This window comes from Podarcis vaucheri, assembly GCF_965113315.1.
Source record: "Podarcis vaucheri genome assembly, chromosome: 10".
Taxonomy (NCBI): Eukaryota; Metazoa; Chordata; class Lepidosauria; order Squamata; family Lacertidae; genus Podarcis; species Podarcis vaucheri.
Window position 1 is genome coordinate 19,783,413 of NC_138748.1, and position 18,349 is coordinate 19,801,761.

The following is an 18,349-nucleotide window of genomic DNA, read 5'->3' on the forward strand; positions in this document are numbered from 1 at the left end:
TATTACTGGTCAATATGAAGTCTTGCAGATAAAGCTCAACTGAGAATAAGACTTGGGACAGCTGAGTGGCCCCAATCCCATTCCTATTTACATGCTCCTACCTGTGGGGTTGTCTCATTTGGGAAGGGAGGGTTTCGGCTTCCCAGCTGAGCAGCCCTGCTCCTGCTCCTACTCTTCTGCAAGCAGGAGCAGGTGCAGGACTCTCTCGGCTGGGGAAGGGGAAGCACTTTTTAACACAGCCCCCATCCTGCCACTGGCTTCTGTGAGCTGGTGGTGGGCCAGGGGGGCTCTGTAAAACTGCTTTGGGGTTTGTGTGTGTGTGTGTGTGTGTGTTTAAAACTTCATATAAGGACCTACTGAGTAAACATGTATAGGATTGCAATTTAAGCCACATAGAAATAAGAAGGAACTTCAGGCAATCCTAGCTAATTTTCCTGGGTCTACATACTTAAAAGTAAGTCCCACATTGTTCAGTAGCACTTGCTTCCTTTTTCATTACCTTATTTATTGGTACTTATTCATAGATATATAAAATACATACCCATGACAAAGTATATTTTTATAATATACTAAAACAACTATTTAGTCTAAAAAAGAACAAATTCAGAAAGAAGAAAAGACAAGAAAGGGAGAGACCCAAAGAAAGAGAAAGAAAAAGAAAAAACTAAAGATAGAAAAGGATAAAAGGGCTTCCATCTCTCTGTCCTGCAGCTACATGTGATATTCCTTAAAATCCAACCATTCTATTAACCAGTATTTTTTTCCATCTTCAGATCCCGATATTTCAAGCTCATTTCCTCTTTCATGTGAAAAGTCTGTAAGAAACTTCCAGGCCTTAACAGTTCTACCCAAGCTTACCACACACGCTGCAATGCTAACCTTGCCTACTTGGAAGAAAGTCCCATGTAATTCAATGAGGCTTACTTCCAGGTAAGAACAGTTAAAGGCTATATCCCACTGAGCCCCAATGGCAATTAATTACTTTTAGGGTTCACACAGTAAAAAAACAAACAAAAAACAGCAATACTCCAGTTACTATGAAGGATAAATCCACTAGGAGTAGATTCTAGGACAACTCATGCACGTCTTCATTTCACAGCTTGCACCGCATCAGGGCAGTAGCTCATTGCTTTTTAATATGTACAGTTTTAATTCTGTTCAAGTTTCATTGTTTTTAATGGCTTATATGTTTTTCCCTCTCTATGTGTTGTGATTCTAGTTTTGTTTTTTTTTAATCTATAAGCCGCCTTGAGTCCCATAAGGGAACAAGGTTGGGTAAAACCAAATGAAGAAGAAGAAGAAGAATTTTACCACAAAAACCTGGTGCTGGGTTCTGGCCACTCCCCACCCCCGCAAAAAAAACCCCCAACCCCTGATGTACCACTTGAACGCCCGGGGGCGTTTAGTATTTTAACGTACTAGAATAAATTCACCATTTCAACAGGAGGCAAATTCCCCCCCCCCCACCTCTCCTCGAAGATGGACTGCGCCAACCGTCCCTCGTGCTCTCTGGGCGTTTCAACTTTCCCGCTTTCATATGCGCTTGCTGCCCTGCGTCCCCGTCCTTCTGCGCCTGCGCGTTAGAGGGTGGCGTGGGGATTTGAAAAACAGAAACCCGCATTATTTTTTTAACGGCGCGGTCGCTGTCGAGTGAGAGGAGGCGGCGGAGGAAGGATGGCTAGCGGCGCTTTCTCCTTCGCGGTGCCAGCCGGAGAAGAGAGCAGCGAGAGCGACGACGACGGCTGGGTCGTCGGGTCCGTCGAGGCGACGCCTCAGAAGCACGTAAGGAAGGCCTGGGGCCTGAGGCGCTTCCAGGAGGCACAATTTCCTACTCCAAAGGCCCTTTGGGGTCGGTTCCCTTGCGTCCCTCGTACAGTCATTTTATTATATTCGGGTGTTTTGTGACCTGAAGCCCTCGAGGCAGAGCCCTTTTTTTTCTTTTTGCCCCCCTTTGTAACTCGCCCTGTGAGGTAGGTTGTGTGGAGAGTTTCACAGCCGAGGGCATATATTTTGAGCGCCCAGAGTTTGCCACGGTGTTATTTGGGGGGCGGGGGCGGGTCACAAGCAGTTGCAATTCGGAGTACATAGGGCCAGGTGGATATTACATTTTTTTTTTTAAAAAAATGGTTTTATTGGGTTTTCAAAATATAAGTAACAGAGGCTAGAATATGGGCGTCGCCCGATAAAGCCTCCAAAAGTATTAAAAAGCAATAGAAACACTTAACAAGCTGAGGTTCTGTCCCTGCCCCCTCAGCAGAGACTTCCAGGTATAGGGTGGTGTATAAATTCAATAAATATATAATAATGAAATAATAAAGCCTGCCCCGCCCCAACCAAAGTCTTTGGTTTTTTGTTTTACATATTAAAGGAAACGTCTGCGACCTTCCAAAAAAACTTATAAAATGTGACGTCCCACACCGCCGCCCCCCCCCCCAAATCCTAGCTACGCCCATGGGCTACAATAGAGGAATCATAAAGCAAGAGATACAGAATACAGCTGTCGAGAAAAGTGGGCAAATGGGTGCCACAACACAATCAACAGAGTGCCCTTTATATTTCTCATTTATTTGCTTCAGTTGTGTTGAGACAATTCCATTTAATAAGCCTCCAAGGTGTAGTGTGCTGCTCTTTGAAATTTCGTGTAGAGCCAGGTGTGCTTTACAAAAGAGAAAGAAGAAAATTCATTTTTATTGGATTTTCAAATTATAAGAATAGAGGAATTGTAAACCAAGAGTTCACAGATTACAGTGGTACCTCAGGTTACATACGCTTCAGGTTACAGACTCCACTAACGCAGAAATAGTGCTTCAGGTTAAGAACTTTGCTTCAGGATAAGAACAGAAATCGGGCTCCGGCGGCCCGGCAGCAGCAGGAGGCCCCATTAGCTAAAGTGATGCTTCAGGTTAAGAACTGTTTCAGCTTAAGAATGGACCCTCCGGAACGAATTAAGTACTTAACCTGAGGTTGCGCTGTATAGTACAGTGGTACCTCTGGATGCGAACGGGATCCGTTCTGCATGCGTGATTAGCCGCTTCTGCACATGCATGTGGCGTCATTTTGATCATATGTGCGAGTGTTCCGTTACTTCTGGGTCGCCACAGAGTGCAACCCGAAAACGCTCAACCTGAAGCAACTTCAACCCGAGGTATGACTGTACAGTTAGCAAGAAAAGTGGGAGTGGATGCTGTGACACAATTCAACAGGGTGGGTGCACTTTACATTTTTCACATTTATTTGCTTCTGATGTGTCACGTAATTCCATATAATAAGCCTCCAAGGTGGACTGTGAGAATAAAATGGTAGTAGTGGGGTAAAGGTATCCCTGCCCATACGGGCCAGTCGTGTCCGACTCTAGGGTTGTGCGCTCATCTCACTTAAGAGGCCGGGGGCCAGCGCTGTCCGGAGACACTTCCGGGTCACGTGGCCAGCGTGACGAAGCTGCTCTGGCGAGCCGGCACCAGCGCAGCACAAGGAAACGCCGTTTACCTTCCCGCTATAAAGCGGTACCTATTTATCTACTTTCACTTAGGGGTGCTTTTGAACTGCTAGGTGGGCAGGAGCTGGGACCGAAAGATGGGAGCTCACCCCACCGCGGGGATTCCAACCGCTGACCATACGATCGGCAAGTCCTAGGCACTGAGGTTTTACCCACAGCGCCACCCGCGTCCCTCTGTAGTGGGGAGAATGTATTATATTGTAAACGGCCCTGCTATCCTCAGATGAAGGGCAGTACAGTCATACCTCAGGTTACAGCCGCTTCAGGTTGCATTTTTTCGGGATATGTACCTGCCAAAACCTGGAAGTACTGGAACAGGTTACTTCTGGGTTTCAGTGGTCGCGCATGCGCAGAGGCGCCAAATCGCACTTTGTGCATGCGCAGACACTCCACTGTGGGTTGCGAACGTGCTTCCTGCACTAATCATGTTCACAACCCGAGCATCCACTATATAGAAATTTAATAAATATTGTGTGCAGCCTTGAACTTGTTGTAGGGAGAACTTTGGAAAAAGAGGTTGAATATAAGTGTAAAATAACTAAATATTTAATCACTAAACCAATGTAGTAATTTTCCTGTTTAGCAACTGGATGACATATTGCAGTCAAATAACAAAGGTGAAGCATTGAAGAAAGCATTGCTGGCTGGAAACCTGCCTGCTATTGAAGAGCTTTTAAATTCAGGTAAGATTAATGGATTGTCTGTTTTAATTTGATGTGTGTATATAAAATAGATTTTGAAAGGTTTTCTGATAAGTTGTTTTTACTATAAGGTAAATCTTTATTCTTCACATAGGTACGTAGAGGAATCTTATGAGCTCCTTTGAGTAAATGTAAGGTCTTGCAAATGTGCACTGGAGTTGCTCGCCTTTCTTTTAACCAAGAGCAATTCCTCTTGAGTTCTACTGTTTCTCATAGTCTCTTGACTTTTATTGGTAGCCTGTTGGCCATCATGGCAGGCTGCTGTCAAAAGCAGGAATGTGGAAACTTGTTGCTGCACGTGTAGCTCACCTGATGTTTTATGGATTGAAACTAGAACAAATTTCTTGACCAATGGCTGAAAGTTATTGGATTTGCTGTTTACATGTTGAAGGTTCCAGCTATGTTCATAATACAGCACTTTAGAAAATACTTTGAAAGCAAATGATTTGAAAAATCTAGACTTAGCTATTTAATTAACAGAGATTTTGAAATATGAAGTCCAGATATTATAGTGGGAATGGAAGCTGTAAAATGGGTGGAGAACCTCTAGCCTTAAGCTCACTAGGCCTCTTTATTTGAGCCATGAGGCCATTTTGGTCAAGCTATGCCCACCTGTCCATTATATATGATGTCAGGTGTGGAGCGGGTAAAGATTTGATTAAAGGTGGTTTGGAGGCACCTGGCAATCATTTGCAAAGCATTCCACAAGGCCTGCCTATTGGCTGACAGTTGGCACTTCTTCTGCACAGTTTGGTTTCAAATTGTGCAGGCAGAAAAGGGCCACCTGGCATCACTGTGATGTCTGGTGATTAGCAGGTGGGCAATTCCACTCATCAATTCTGGCCCACATGTGTGGAATTGAATGCTCTGTCCCGTTGACAGATTCAGTTCCCCACTCCTGCCACAAAAAATAATTTGAGCTATCAGGTTAAAATAACCTGACTTCAGGAAATACTTTTTAAAAAGTCATTGAACGTGTTTCAAGTGCTGAGTGCTTTGCCTATGTGCCATGGGCACGCACATTAGTAAGCTACAGGTGGCAATGGATTTCCATTATGTGTGGTGAAATAGACATACATACTTATTGATCTAGTAGGGTACATGCAGTTTTCTGTATAAATGTGATAGTCATTGTGATAGCCAAGTGGTGTTCCATCTCTGGGACACTACTTTATACAAACTAGAATTATGAGAAACTGTAGTAATACATTTTCAAAATGTAGTCAGTTTCTTGCTTTCTCTTTATTTCCTCCTCTGTCTTGAATAGGCTGCAGTCTATGCTTGCTTATTTGGGACTTATTTCTGAATAGATATGCATAGAACTGGACTGTAAAAGTATCAAGTACTGATTTTACCAAGTTACTCGGTTTTTGAAGAAAAAGCCCCACAAAAAATTAAAAAATACTGGGGCATGATTGCTGTTGATATGGCAATGTGAGTTTTCTTTATTGTGAATCAAGATTACATTGTAGAAATTAACACACCAGCAAATGCTGAGAAGTCTTCGTAATTCTGAATTGCTAATGACTGAATCCAGTAATTCTGGGGTATTGCAACATAAGTTAGGAATGATGTATTAACCTGTTATAATACTTCTTCCCAAGTGTCAAAAATGTTGAAATATTCTAAGATAAGAGTTTTTTCATGGAACTTTATCTTAATCTCCTAAGGTATTACTTCACCTTTTCAACTTGAGGGCTTTCTATCCATAAAAATAGCAGCTTTCCTGTAAGTAATGACTTCTCAGCCAATAAATACTCTTAGTCCAATAAGAGAAGATAAAGTGATTATGTAACTTTCTCCTCTTCTATGCTGACTTCAAGCTTTATTTGTGGACCATTTTCTTCATAGCGTCAAAGCCTAGCTAGTCAAACAAAAGATGCTGGTACATTTTGGAACACGACTATTATTTCTACTAGCTTGTAGAAATAACATGAAGAGAGCAAAGGTTCTCAAGGAGCTCAGCAACTTTCTAGTGATTGTCCAAATGATTGTGAAATATGAGTGCATATGACTATGTGCAAGTGGCCTAGGGCACTAGTCCTCAACTAGTGGGTCAAGACCCAGTACTGGGCCTTAGCCTGACCTAATGTGAATCACAGAAGCAGCACTACCACCAAACAAATCCCCAAATGCACATTGGGTTACAGGTGGGTCTCTGGTCTGAAAAAGCTGAAGTTCTTCAGCTGTTGGTCCTCAGATGTTGTCAAAGAACAATGCCCATTATTCCCAACTGGCTGAGCAACAATGGTCAGGGTTGATGGGAACTGTAGTCTAACAACATCTGGGGACCACAGGTTAAAGAAAGCTGGTTTAGAATCACCTTGTATATCAAACTAGAAAAGTTGCTTCCATGATTTATCTGTCTTATCTATCTGTCTGTCTGTCTAATTGCGTTCTACTAAGCTGCCCGATGGATGAGGGACAAAAGAGTTTTGCCTCTGCTGGTCTGCTTCATTTCTGTGCTAGCCATGGAGGTGGGCATATTGCTTTTTGCATGGTCATCCTGGAAACCAGGGAGGTTTGATGAGGAGAGACAGGGTCTGTCACCTACTGCCCCTTGTGCTCACCTTCATGGAATTAGAATAGAGATACAAGGATGATCCAGAGAAAATAGCTATAGATCTCTGTACCTAAACCCCTTAGTAAAAGTGATTTAAAGGTTTTTTTTTGTTAAATTTTATGTGGAGGATTCCACGTGGCTAAAATGTTATTTTTGCTGGTTCCTGCAGGTAATTAGTATTTAACATTTATAAAGTATCTGTAATTTTCTAAGTGATTATAAATGAGTAAATAAAAAATAAGAGAGTGTCTGCTTCCACAGTCACAGTGTAAATGCACAATGCAAAAAGGAATGGATGGAAGAAAGCTAGCATTGGAGCAGGTTCTTCTACATTAGCTGATTGGTGCGGCCAGAGTGATCTCCCCCTTACCATGCTGATCTTCGTAGGAGACAGGATGTGCTGCCCAGATCACTTGGCTGGTGGCAGAATCCAGACAATGTCTCAAATTCTATTGTGCCAGGCAATCTAATCTGATGAGTTGAATTTTAATAACACCTTGAGAGATCTAGAATACCAAGTGCTGCCAGTGATATAAAAATGTGACTTTGTTTTCATACTTGCAATAGCGGAGATGGGTAAGGTCAGATCTTGGGGGCACTCTCACCTGAGCTTTTGTCAGGTGTTCTTGCTGCTATTGCTCTGGGGAAAGGGTAGAGTTCTGAGACAGTGGAGTAGATAATGATGCATAACAGGGGTGGGGAACCTCTAGCCCTCCAGTTGTTGTTCTCCAGGTCCCACCAACCCTAGCCAGCATTGCTAGTGGTCAGGGTTGAAGAGAGTTGCAGTCCAGCAAAATGTGAGAGAGGGCACAGGTTCTAATACATAAAGTCTTTTCCCCAGCCTTCTTGATAATAGTATTAGGAAAGGCAAAATATTGGGGCCAGATATTCTTCAGAGTACTTTCCCTGCTCCAACAGGTATTTCAACCACCTCTACTGCCATTGATCTCTGCATCTAAAGACTGCATACTGAATGGCTAGATAACTTTTGCCGAGCTCTGGAATTTGTATCTAAAGTCTCTGAAGAGAGTAGTACAATGTATGAGTCTCTGTTTTATTAACTGTGTATACTCTTGCATATATAAAATCATTGCAGGTGTAAGTGTGGATTCTACTTTTAAGTTTGGATGGACTCCTCTGATGTATGCTGCAAGTGTCTCAAAGGTGGAACTCATGCAAATCCTTCTGAACAGAGGTTCAAATGCAAGCTTTGATAAGGGTAAGCCTTAGTAAATCAGCTATTCTTATAAGCATTTGTTTTAGGACTTCAGGTATGCAGGTGGAAATCCAGCAGGAGTGTGGGGGCTATCCAGTGTATTGCACAGAATGTTACATGTATGACTATCTGTCTGCCGAACAGAAACTGGGTGTGTGCTCGGTACAATGAGCGCCTCATTTTTTGTTCTTTTGAGGCCAAAGGCAGAGAGGTTGGTGGATGAGGCCTTCAGAGACATAGTGATAGTGATATCCCACTCCCAGGGTTGACACTTCCTCCACTGTCATGGTGAATGAGACTGGAAACCCAGTCAGATGAATGGGGTACAAATAATAAAATTGTATTATATTTCAGGGAAGGAGGGAATCTAGTTCCAATATGGGATGAGGGTGAAAAAGTTTGATTGCCCAAATGGGGAAGGGGCAGAAGTAGGCATTGAAAATGACAGCAGTTCAAGGAGTCTGGAGTGCTGTAACTTAAAAACATACATATCAGAAATATTTGGAAAATTTCATTTCATTAGGAAGGGGTGTTGAAAAACCAGCCAAAGCTGGAAAGAGGCACCTCTCGACACTGATGCTACCTGCTTATCTGACAAGTGCCATATAATGGAGTACCCTCTAAGCTATAAATCTGATTTTATCCAAAACTGGTTGTAAACACAAGGACAAAAAACTATATGGAGTATTTTAACATATTTATGGTTGTTCAGGTACAATAAAAGAACATAGTTTTAAATAAGTATTAAATCTAGCAACCTGTAGTTGAGTTTAAATATGCATTTAAAGTTTACACTTTACATTTCAAATTGAGACCAGTAGGAAATTTACCTTGAAATTTAAACAAATTTAATGTTATGAATTCTCCATTTCCAATTAAATGCAGTTGGTGCTTTCTGTGTGTTGTGCTTGTAACGAGCATTGGTCTTTGCACATTTTTTTTTACCGTGTCTGGTTATTGTGTTTTATTATAGGAATCATTGATTCTTTGTATAATTTACATTTAGATCAATATACAGTATTGATGGCTGCATGTACAGCACATACTTCAGAAGAGCAGATTTTAAAGTGTGTAGAACTGCTTCTCTCAAGAAATGCTAACCCTAATGCTGCTTGTAGGTAAGCAAACAACATCTCCAAATTTCTGACTTATAGTCATTTTTAATTGAACTTGCTCTGTCATGTTTACTACCAATAGATAACTTTTGAGTAGGTTTTTGGCCTTCACTCTCTGATATGTACTACCAATGTTTCTGTTTGCTGACAGCGCCTTATGTGGGTACTGTTTTCTCCTAAACCTTTTCTCCTCTTCTGAAGTAGCCCTCCAAATGGTTTTGTAATATTTGTTAACCATTTGCATTGAGAAACTCGATAAAAGATTTGAACTTACTTCATTGTATTGGCTAAACTTTGCTGTTGATCCAGTAAGCAAACTAATTTTTCAGCATGCAGCGTTTTGCTGCAGAAGAACAGGTTTGATTGAGGACTAGAAGCTCAATGCATTTTGAATGTTACATCCACTTACAATGTTCGTTGTGTGGAAGATACTTCTTTCAGAGCTGCTGCTTTCTAGTTTCTCAAATACTATAAAAACACTATCTTGTTAAATTTTCCACTCCTCTTGAAAAGTAAACTATTTTCCTAAGCTAAATAGCTATAACATTGGCAGTGACAATATCTTAGACCTGAAGAGTTAACATTTTCTGTATCTGTTCCATTAAAGCAGAAATAGCCCTCCAGGTGTTATTGCACCAAAACTCCCCTCATCCTTGACCGCTGGACATTCTGGCTGATGGGGATTGGAGGCCAGCAACATCTGGAGAGCCACCCCTGTTTTAAAGCCTCCCACGACTCACTACTGTATTTTAAAAAGAATCTTACATTTACTATATTAATTTCCACTAGTTTTCAGCCATCTTGGAGACTGTTGTCAGGCAAGATATAAATATTAGCGTATTTGTTTGCTATGGAAATCTCCCATCTGTTCAGAGCTTATCTCTTGCTGGACACAACCAATTCGCTAGAAAGTCCACTAACATTACGAGACTTCAGAATTGCACTAACCTTCCTGCCCACATGTACACATATACTGTCATTTGCAGTGAATCAGAAGTGAGGAAGTTGGAGAGACAATTTGTTCACTTCCAATTTATAAATATTTCCCTGCTTACTTTCATGACGGTGATATCTCCTTATCACAGCTTACCAGGCAATTGACCAGTTCCTGGTGTTGACAAGCCCTCATTCACACTGACCCACATTGGTACAATGGTACCTTGGGTTACAAACACTTCAGGTTACAGACTCCGCTAACCTGGAAGTAGTACCTTAGGTTAAGAACTTTACTTCAGGATGAGAACAGAAATCGTGGTGCAGTGGGAGGCCCCATTAGCTAAAGTGGTACCTCAGTTTAAGAACAGTTTCAGGTTAAGAACGGACCTCTGGAATGAATTAAGTTCTTAACCAGAGGTACCACTGTAGTTGATTATCTGTAACTGTATTATTATCTACCCACTGCTGAGAACTTTACACAATCAGAAATCCAGGGGAGCAAGGGAATGGTAAAATTCTTTCTACTGTGGATGGACAGTACAGGTGACCATGTGGTTATGTGCTTACTGTAGTAAACAGTTACCTTTCGTTAAGTGCTCTTTGTTCGCCCCAATCCCACAAACCACAAAGGCTTATTCTGTTGGCTGTTCAGTGGCTTCTGTGCAGAGATAGATTTCCTTTGGGAAAAAGTACCAGGTGCGGCTTATATTTGGGCCAATATGGTAGCTGTTGTCTGGCCTTAGCACCATTTCTCATTGCTCAGCTGCACCATCCAAGATGCATCTGGAGAGCCCCAAAGTGTGCTCCACCCTTTCCAGCTTCACTCCCATGACCAGAAAACAGGCATTGTTCGGTCCCTGCTCCTGCCAACCTAGCAGTACTCTGTATTTTCAGTGCAAATTTCAAGTAAATGGGTAATGGGGACCGTGTATGGCTTTTTGTTGTTGTTGATAGCTTGGTTAATGTTTGAGATTTTTATCTAGTTACTTAACACATTAAAATTTAACAGAATATATTTATTGTTGCTGATAGTATCATGCCAGCTCTACTGTGTTATTTCAGTGGCCTTGGTTTTATTATATGATAGTTAACTTTGTTTAATGACACATCTAACTACATCTATATAGCCTGGGAAAAGTGTTGCATTTATCTTTTAGGTAATAAATCCTACTATCAATGACACCAAAGCAGAAATACAGAACAGTTATCATAGTATACGTCTTTAATCTGCTCCCTAGAAGAAAAATATCAGCCATAAGTTTGAAGGGTTTAAACAATACTACATGTATTTAATCTTGTTACCTTTTTAGAGTTCCTTATTCATGATATGTAACCTCTGGAATCAATACATAAATTCTTAAATCCATTCGATGTACATAAATGTCATATGGGAGAGAATTCTAACGTGTTCTCCCTCCCTATTGAACTTGAGTCAACCCATATTACTCAAGAGTCAACCCCCCTTTTAGAGGGTGACTAATTGCAGAATTAGTCCCCTCCTGGCAAATAGAAGGGGAAGAAATTGAGGCAGTGAGCGATTTTATTTTCTTGGGCTCCATGATCACTGCAGATGGTGACAGCAGTCATGAAATTAAAAGACGCCTGCTTCTTGGGAGAAAAGCAGTGACAAACCTAGACAGCATCTTAAAAAGCAGAGACATATAGCCTGGGAAAAGTGCATATACCTTGCCGACAAAGATCCGTATACCGTATTTTTCGCTCTATAACACGCAGATTTTTTTCTCCTAAAAAGGAAGGGGAAATGTCTGTGCGTGTTATGGAGCGAATGTGTGGTCCCTGGAGCCGAAAAATGAGGCAAAAATCAAACCGCGCTTCAGGGAGAAGGGAAGCCTGAAGAGAGGAAGTGATTGCTTTCCTGCATTCTGCCTCAGGGTCTTACTGCCCGCCCTCTCTGTTTCGTTACTGTGTTTGCTCAAACGGAACAAAGAGCAGGGGAAGCCCCTCCCCTCCAGGCAAGTAGAGGGGGAAGCAGAGCGTCCGTCCTTCTATCCTCTCCCTGCTCCGGAGGAACAATGTTTGTGAAGGGAAGAGAGATTACAGGTTCGGCTTAAAATTCTGATTTGACTTCCTGCTTTTTGTTTTTGGAGACACACAGCATTCAAATATGCTTTCTTCCATTTAAAGAGGGGGAGAGAGAGAGAGAGAGAGAGCGCGCGCTGGCTGGGGTGGGTGGGGGGAAACCTTTGCCTTCCTTTCCTCACGTTATAGCCCTCTCCTGCATTCTTAGCCTTCTGTGTTTTTCCTTCCCTCCCCACTTAAAATGTGGTTACAAAGCATGGATCCTCAGGATCTTTGCATTGGGTCACCCCAAATTCACCATCAGAGCACACAGCATGTCCATGGCTACAGCCTGCCCCCCCAAAATCACACACCCATTGTTGCCTGGGGCTGCAATGGTGCAAAAACGTGGTTACAAAGCATGGATCCACATGGATCCTCAGGATCTTTGCATTGGGTCAGCCAAAATTCACCATTAGAGCACATAGCATGTCCATGGCTACAGCCTGTCCCCCCCCCAAAAAAAAAATCACGCACCCACTGTTGCCTGGGGCTGCAAAGGTGCAAAAACGTGGTTACAAAGCATGGATCCTCAGGATCTTTGCATTGGGTCAGCCAAAATTCACCATCAGAGCACATAGCATGTCCATGGCTACAGCCTGCCCCCCCCAAAAAAAAATCACGCACCCACTGTTGCCTGGGGCTGCAATGGTGCAAAAACGTGGTTACAAAGCATGGATCCACAGGGATTCTCAGGATTTTTGCATTGGGTCACCCCAAATTCACCATCAGATCACATGTCTGTGGCCACAGCATGAAGCACAAAAATGATACGTCCACTGTTTCATTCAGAATATTTTTTCCCTTGTTTTCCTCCTCTAAAAACGATGTGCGTGTTATGGTCAGGTGCGTGTTATAGAGCGAAAAATACGGTAGTTAAAGCTATGGTTTTCCCAGTAGTGATGTATGGAAGTGAGAGCTGGACCATAAAGAAGGCTGATCGCCAAAGAAGTGATGCTTTTGAATTCTGGTGCTGGAGGAGACTCTTGAGAGTCCCATGGACTGCAAGAAGATCAAACCTATCCATTCTTAATGAAATCAGTCTTGAGTGCTCACTGGAAGGACAGATCCTGAAGCTGAGGCTCCAATACTTTGACCACCCCATGAGAAGAGAAGATTCCCTGGAAAAGACCCTGATGTTGGGAAAGATGGAGGGCACAAGGAGAAGGGGACGACAGAGGACGAGATGGTTGGACAGTGTTCTTGAAGCTATGAACATGAGTTAGACCAAGCTGTGGGAGGCAGTGGAGGACAGGAATGCCTGTCGTGCTCTGGTCCATGGGGTCACGAAGAGTCAGACACGACTAAACAACAACAAATTGCAAAATAAAAATGCTTTGCAGACAGATTCTGCAAGGATCCTCACTGCCTAATGCCACACCCTGATTGGGCCCCCAATATTGTTTCCTTAATGCTTAACTTAGATGCTCATCAGACTCTCAGCCTTCATAAAGCTACATTACAGCACCTGATAGGAGCCCTCCTCTATACAGTATAGTACTTTGAGTCAGAATGAATTCATAGAGAACGGGCAGAGCACGGCACATATCTGAGTGGCAGTACTATAAAACAATGGCTATTGATATCAATGAAACTTGGTACATTATTTGCAGGGATCTTTTGTGCCATCTTAGTTCTTTTGAGTTCGCAAAGGAAACATTTCTTTTTGTGTAGTTTCCAGTGCTTTATTGATAATGCTGAACTCTTTTATCACTGGAGCTGAGCCAATAACACTTAACTGTTGGAACCTTTGGGCTTAGTATTGAGCTTGAAAGAGTGTTAATCCTCTTCAGTTATAGGTTACAAGTTCTCCAAAAAGGGAGCTCCCTTTCTTCTTCGCTTTCAGATTGTGCATCTACTTCACATGCAAAAGCAATTCAAAGGGAAAAGGGAGACAGACAGACAGACAAACTACAAAGTATGTGGTATAGTGATATTTGGCTTGTTGTCTTGATTGAGCCTAAAAGAAATTATTGTGTGTTTGTTCGCAGTTAAGTGTCAATTAAATATTTTCCTTTAAATTGCTTCTTTGTAACTTTGAAAGCTGTTCTACTACATAGTTATTTTTCACCTTTCTTGAACATACAGTAAATGGGGTCTGCACTGAGAGACATCCCAGGCATAATATGTGATGATTTCAAAGTTGAAAAGAAGATGTTTCTTTTTTTTTGTCAACCTGGAAATCATCTGTGATGTGAGATAAATTTTACCTAGCAGTAAAACATTTATCATAGATGTGTAAATTCTATTGTAATAACAATAGACACTTAATACATTACCTTCATTCCTGAAGACCCCTAATCAATCCATGAATAGCTACCTAAATTTGAGATTGAAATCTTGTCGCTCATAACTTTTTTTCTTACTTTTTAAGATCAGTGACCCAGTTAGTATGTAAAAATAAGCCAAACCACGGCTAAGTATGAACACACAAGTGTGCAGGTTCTCACAACGAAAAGTGTGACCGCTTCATTCCTCCCCTAGTCTTGCTTCTGGCACGCTACCCAGAGCTAAGCCATGGATTGGTGTATTGCTACATATGAACCCATACAAACCACAATCAATAAGCCAAGAACAAAATAGTTCATGATTTGTCTGGAGCAAGAAAATCACAAACCCTGGTTCAGATGTAATGCTGAAGCCAAACCATGTGTATGTCAATTTGCAAGTCACCCAGGAAACTCTCATTAAAATTCAAACAAAACAGGGAAGTCAGTGGAACCTACTCACAAACTAAACCTGAGTTGGATTGTCTTTAAAAGGAGGCCCATGAAATTTGTGAGTAGACTTGAATGGGACCTCCCTGCTCCATTTGGTTTTTGTGTCTTCCAGGTGAAGTGCAAACTTACTTATTACAAACTTCCATTTGTAATAGTTACCTGGTTGCCAGTCTGAAAAGTCCTGTAGTAATCTACTAAATTACTTAGCTTCAGGAATACATTTTAGAAATCGTCCCAAATGTGAAAAATGAAAAGTTGCAGAACATTCTGCAAAATTTGCTACCATACTTGTCTAGCATCTGTTGCCATCTTGTGGTGGAACTGTTAACTCTCTACAGAATGAAAATATTCTGAGGGTAAAAAAATGCACCCCTCCCCAGTGCTTGACCTAAATCTGCTTGCCATTGTCCTTTACCAACGTTCAGTGGATACATGGATGGTTGTGTTCCATCTTTCTTGATATTCTAGTTAATATTTGAAAGCTCATAGTTTGCATTGATTTTCTTTGTACATAGTTCCTTTGAGTCGCTTCAAGGTTCTCTTCCTTTGACTATGGTACCAACAAGTGATACGATGCCTTATCAGATGACGTTTTATACTATCTTCAAGTAGACTAGTATTACATCCCACTGTTGGGATGGTGAGTCATTCCTATGCGTAACAGTTCCTATTGTTTATTGTTCAGCTTCATTTTATTGTTAGTAGCTGACGTCTCAAGTATATTGCAGCAGCTTAAAAGGCTTACTAAGAGCATAAAACCTGCTGGATCAGACTAAAGGTTTTATCAGTACATAACATCCTGTTTTCTTTAGTGGTTAGCCACATTAGCCATATTTATGGGAAACCTATTTTTCATGACTTGGCTAATCTTATTTTAAAGCAATATAACCCTGTTTCCCTCTACATCATATGGCAGTGAATTCCATAAGGTGATTATATGCTTGCATGAAAAAGTACTTTGTATGCTGAATGTACAAATCTGCCTTAGACTAAGTCAGACTACTCACTCTCCCACCTAGCTCTGTATTTACTAATGTACAGGCACCTTCCCATTTGTGCACTGTCAACATATGTGTGGCCTCTGACATGTGCAGGATTTTTGACAAAGAAAAACATAAGCAATACCACACCTTGTATGCCAAATCCATGCAATCTCTAATAATGAGCAAGGTTTCACATAATATAGTACAGCTGAATGTTCGAAGCCAACATAAGACCACAAATGTGTTGGTACTCCAGAATCAAATAGGGATCATTTTGGGTTGAGATCATGCCACAGCATTATTGGAATTGTTAATATATATAAAAAGATCATCAATACCAACTTGGTGGCTACCAAGTTTTGCAGAGACAAAAGATCAAGGAAAAACTACAGTCTGAAAATTACTGTTTGTTTAATACAAATGCCACTCCTGAGGGCATTGTAGGAAGGAAGCTGTCATTTAAAACATCAATGTTGTTTAGTTGTTTAATCGTGTCTGACTCTTCGTGACCCCATGGACCAGAGCACGCCAGGCACTTCTGTCTTCCACTGCCTCCCGCAGCTTGGTCAAACTCATGCTGGAAGCTTCGCGAACACTATCCAACCATCTCGTCCTCTGTCGTCCCCTTCTCCTTGTGCCTTCCATCTTTCCCAACATCAGGGTCTTTTCCAGGGAGTCTTCTCTTCTCATGGGGTGGCCAAAGTATTGGAGCCTCAGCTTTAGGATCTGTCCTTCCAGTGAGCACTCAGGGCTGATTTCCTTAAGAATGGATAGGTTTGATCTTCTTGCAGTCCATGGGACTCTCAAGAGTCTCCTCCAGCACCATAATTCAAAAGCATCAATTCTTTGGCGATCAGCCTTCTTTATGGTCCAGCTCTCACTTCCATACATCAATTCCAAAACATCAATGGGGTGAGGTAAAACAAAACTGAATCAGGAAGTGGTCGTGTTGGATTGATAACCTAAAAACGTAAGAAGCCCACAAGTGTATAAAGATCTGTTGCGTAAGTAGGTACCAAGTATTAGATTTAGAATAAATCTGCACTGCTATGTCCTGAACAAGTAGAGTGTATCATGAGTTTGGAAATAAGTTTTCTAGGCTTATGGCTAGAAAAGCGAGCGTAATCAAGTGGCTAGAATAGTAGATGACAAAGGTGGGATTCATTATGACTCAAATCTCCAATGACTGCTCCTTTGTCTCCATCCTACATTGTTTCATGTTTCAGACTTCATGATAGATCACTAAATCACAATGTTTAGCTGGTGATATATCACGATGCTGAGAACCAGATATCACCTAGTCCTAGAGTTGGTGCAATGCTTTCCTGCTTTCCTAAGGTAAATAATATTGGGGAAGTGATATTAATATTGAGACTTGTTTTGTACTTCGGGAAACTGGTGGTGACTGGAGTGGATTAGGGATGGGGTACTGGATCTAGCTGTTCGCCCATGCTCAACAGGTCATTTTGACAAGTGAGTTGAAACGTATGTCCCCTTTTTTTTCCTTTGTAGCTATCTAGGTGATTCACTTTTCCTTTGTAATTAGAAAGGAAGCTCCAAGCCCAGCCCAAGTGGTTACTGTTGATCAGTACTGATGTCAGGGTCTAGTTTTGCAGGGATTGGCTGTACTGCTGAGTTCTCCAGTGACCTTGGTTAGCACCTATTAGGTGACAGGCAGTACCTTCAAGCCCCACATTCTGCTGAACTTGGCTATGCTACAGAATCCCCTGGGGAACTGATACCAACTGATTGGTGGTGACAGCAAGCCTCTCTTGCCAGTGCACAATCCAAAATACAACTTAAGGCTCATAATTATACCTTAGCAGTGATGCGTCTCGCATAGGCCATCAGGTGTGGAGCATGTGGGAAAAGTTTTGGGGAAACAACCTTGTGGACGAAATCGGGAGCTTCTCTGGACCTGATTTGGCCTACAAACCGAAGGTACACCATACTTGGGCTAGACAATTTTTAAGTGCCTTGTAGTATGTGCGGTGATGTGGATTTTGTGGAGATTTTTGAACTGGAAAATTTTGCAGAACATTTTCTTGCACAGTGTTCTTAAATTGCTCTGGAGAGTCATCTAATTTATCGTATTCATCTTACTTCTGTTTAGTTAACAAAGATAAAATTTTGAAATGGCCAAACTTTCATAATGCATCATTTGAAATGACAACCCATGCATTCATTGTTAATGAACTTAGGAAATGGCTATTTCCTCAAAGCTCTGGAGCCAAGTGAGGATTCCTAGGTAAGATCCTCCCTCTATTGTGTGGGCAGGTAATCCCTCCCCTACCTGGCCTGGTCTCCTTGGCAACGCTTCCCCCAGGTGGGATTGGACAACTGACTGAGGTAGGCGGAGACCTCCAGGTATCCCACCTGAGGGAAGGCAAAGCCAAGCCTATGCTGTTGGAGCCGCTCCAGATCTAGGGGCTGCACGCGTCCACGCAAAGGGCGCCCCCCATTTTAAGCGGGGAGCGGTCATTTCCTCAAAGCATTTGTGTATTTCAAATGTACTTGAGGGTACATTTGATCCAGCCGAG

At 41.9% G+C, this 18,349-nt stretch overlaps 1 protein-coding gene across 2 annotated transcripts in view; it reads left to right on the forward strand.

The window, feature by feature from the left end:
- The first annotated feature begins 1,492 nt into the window (after positions 1-1,492).
- The window catches only part of ASZ1 (ankyrin repeat, SAM and basic leucine zipper domain containing 1), a 37,327-nt gene continuing 20,470 nt past the window's right edge, over positions 1,493-18,349 (forward strand). Inside the window, exons 1-4 of one of the 2 annotated variants that reach the window (XM_082239755.1) lie at positions 1,493-1,782; positions 4,080-4,179; positions 7,857-7,979; positions 8,983-9,094. In XM_082239755.1, coding sequence (XP_082095881.1) covers positions 1,675-1,782; positions 4,080-4,179; positions 7,857-7,979; positions 8,983-9,094 — 443 coding nt within the window. In that variant the 5' untranslated portion in view covers positions 1,493-1,674. The remainder of the gene's footprint in view (positions 1,783-4,079; positions 4,180-7,856; positions 7,980-8,982; positions 9,095-18,349) is intronic. The other variant, XM_082239754.1, reaches the window with a different exon arrangement.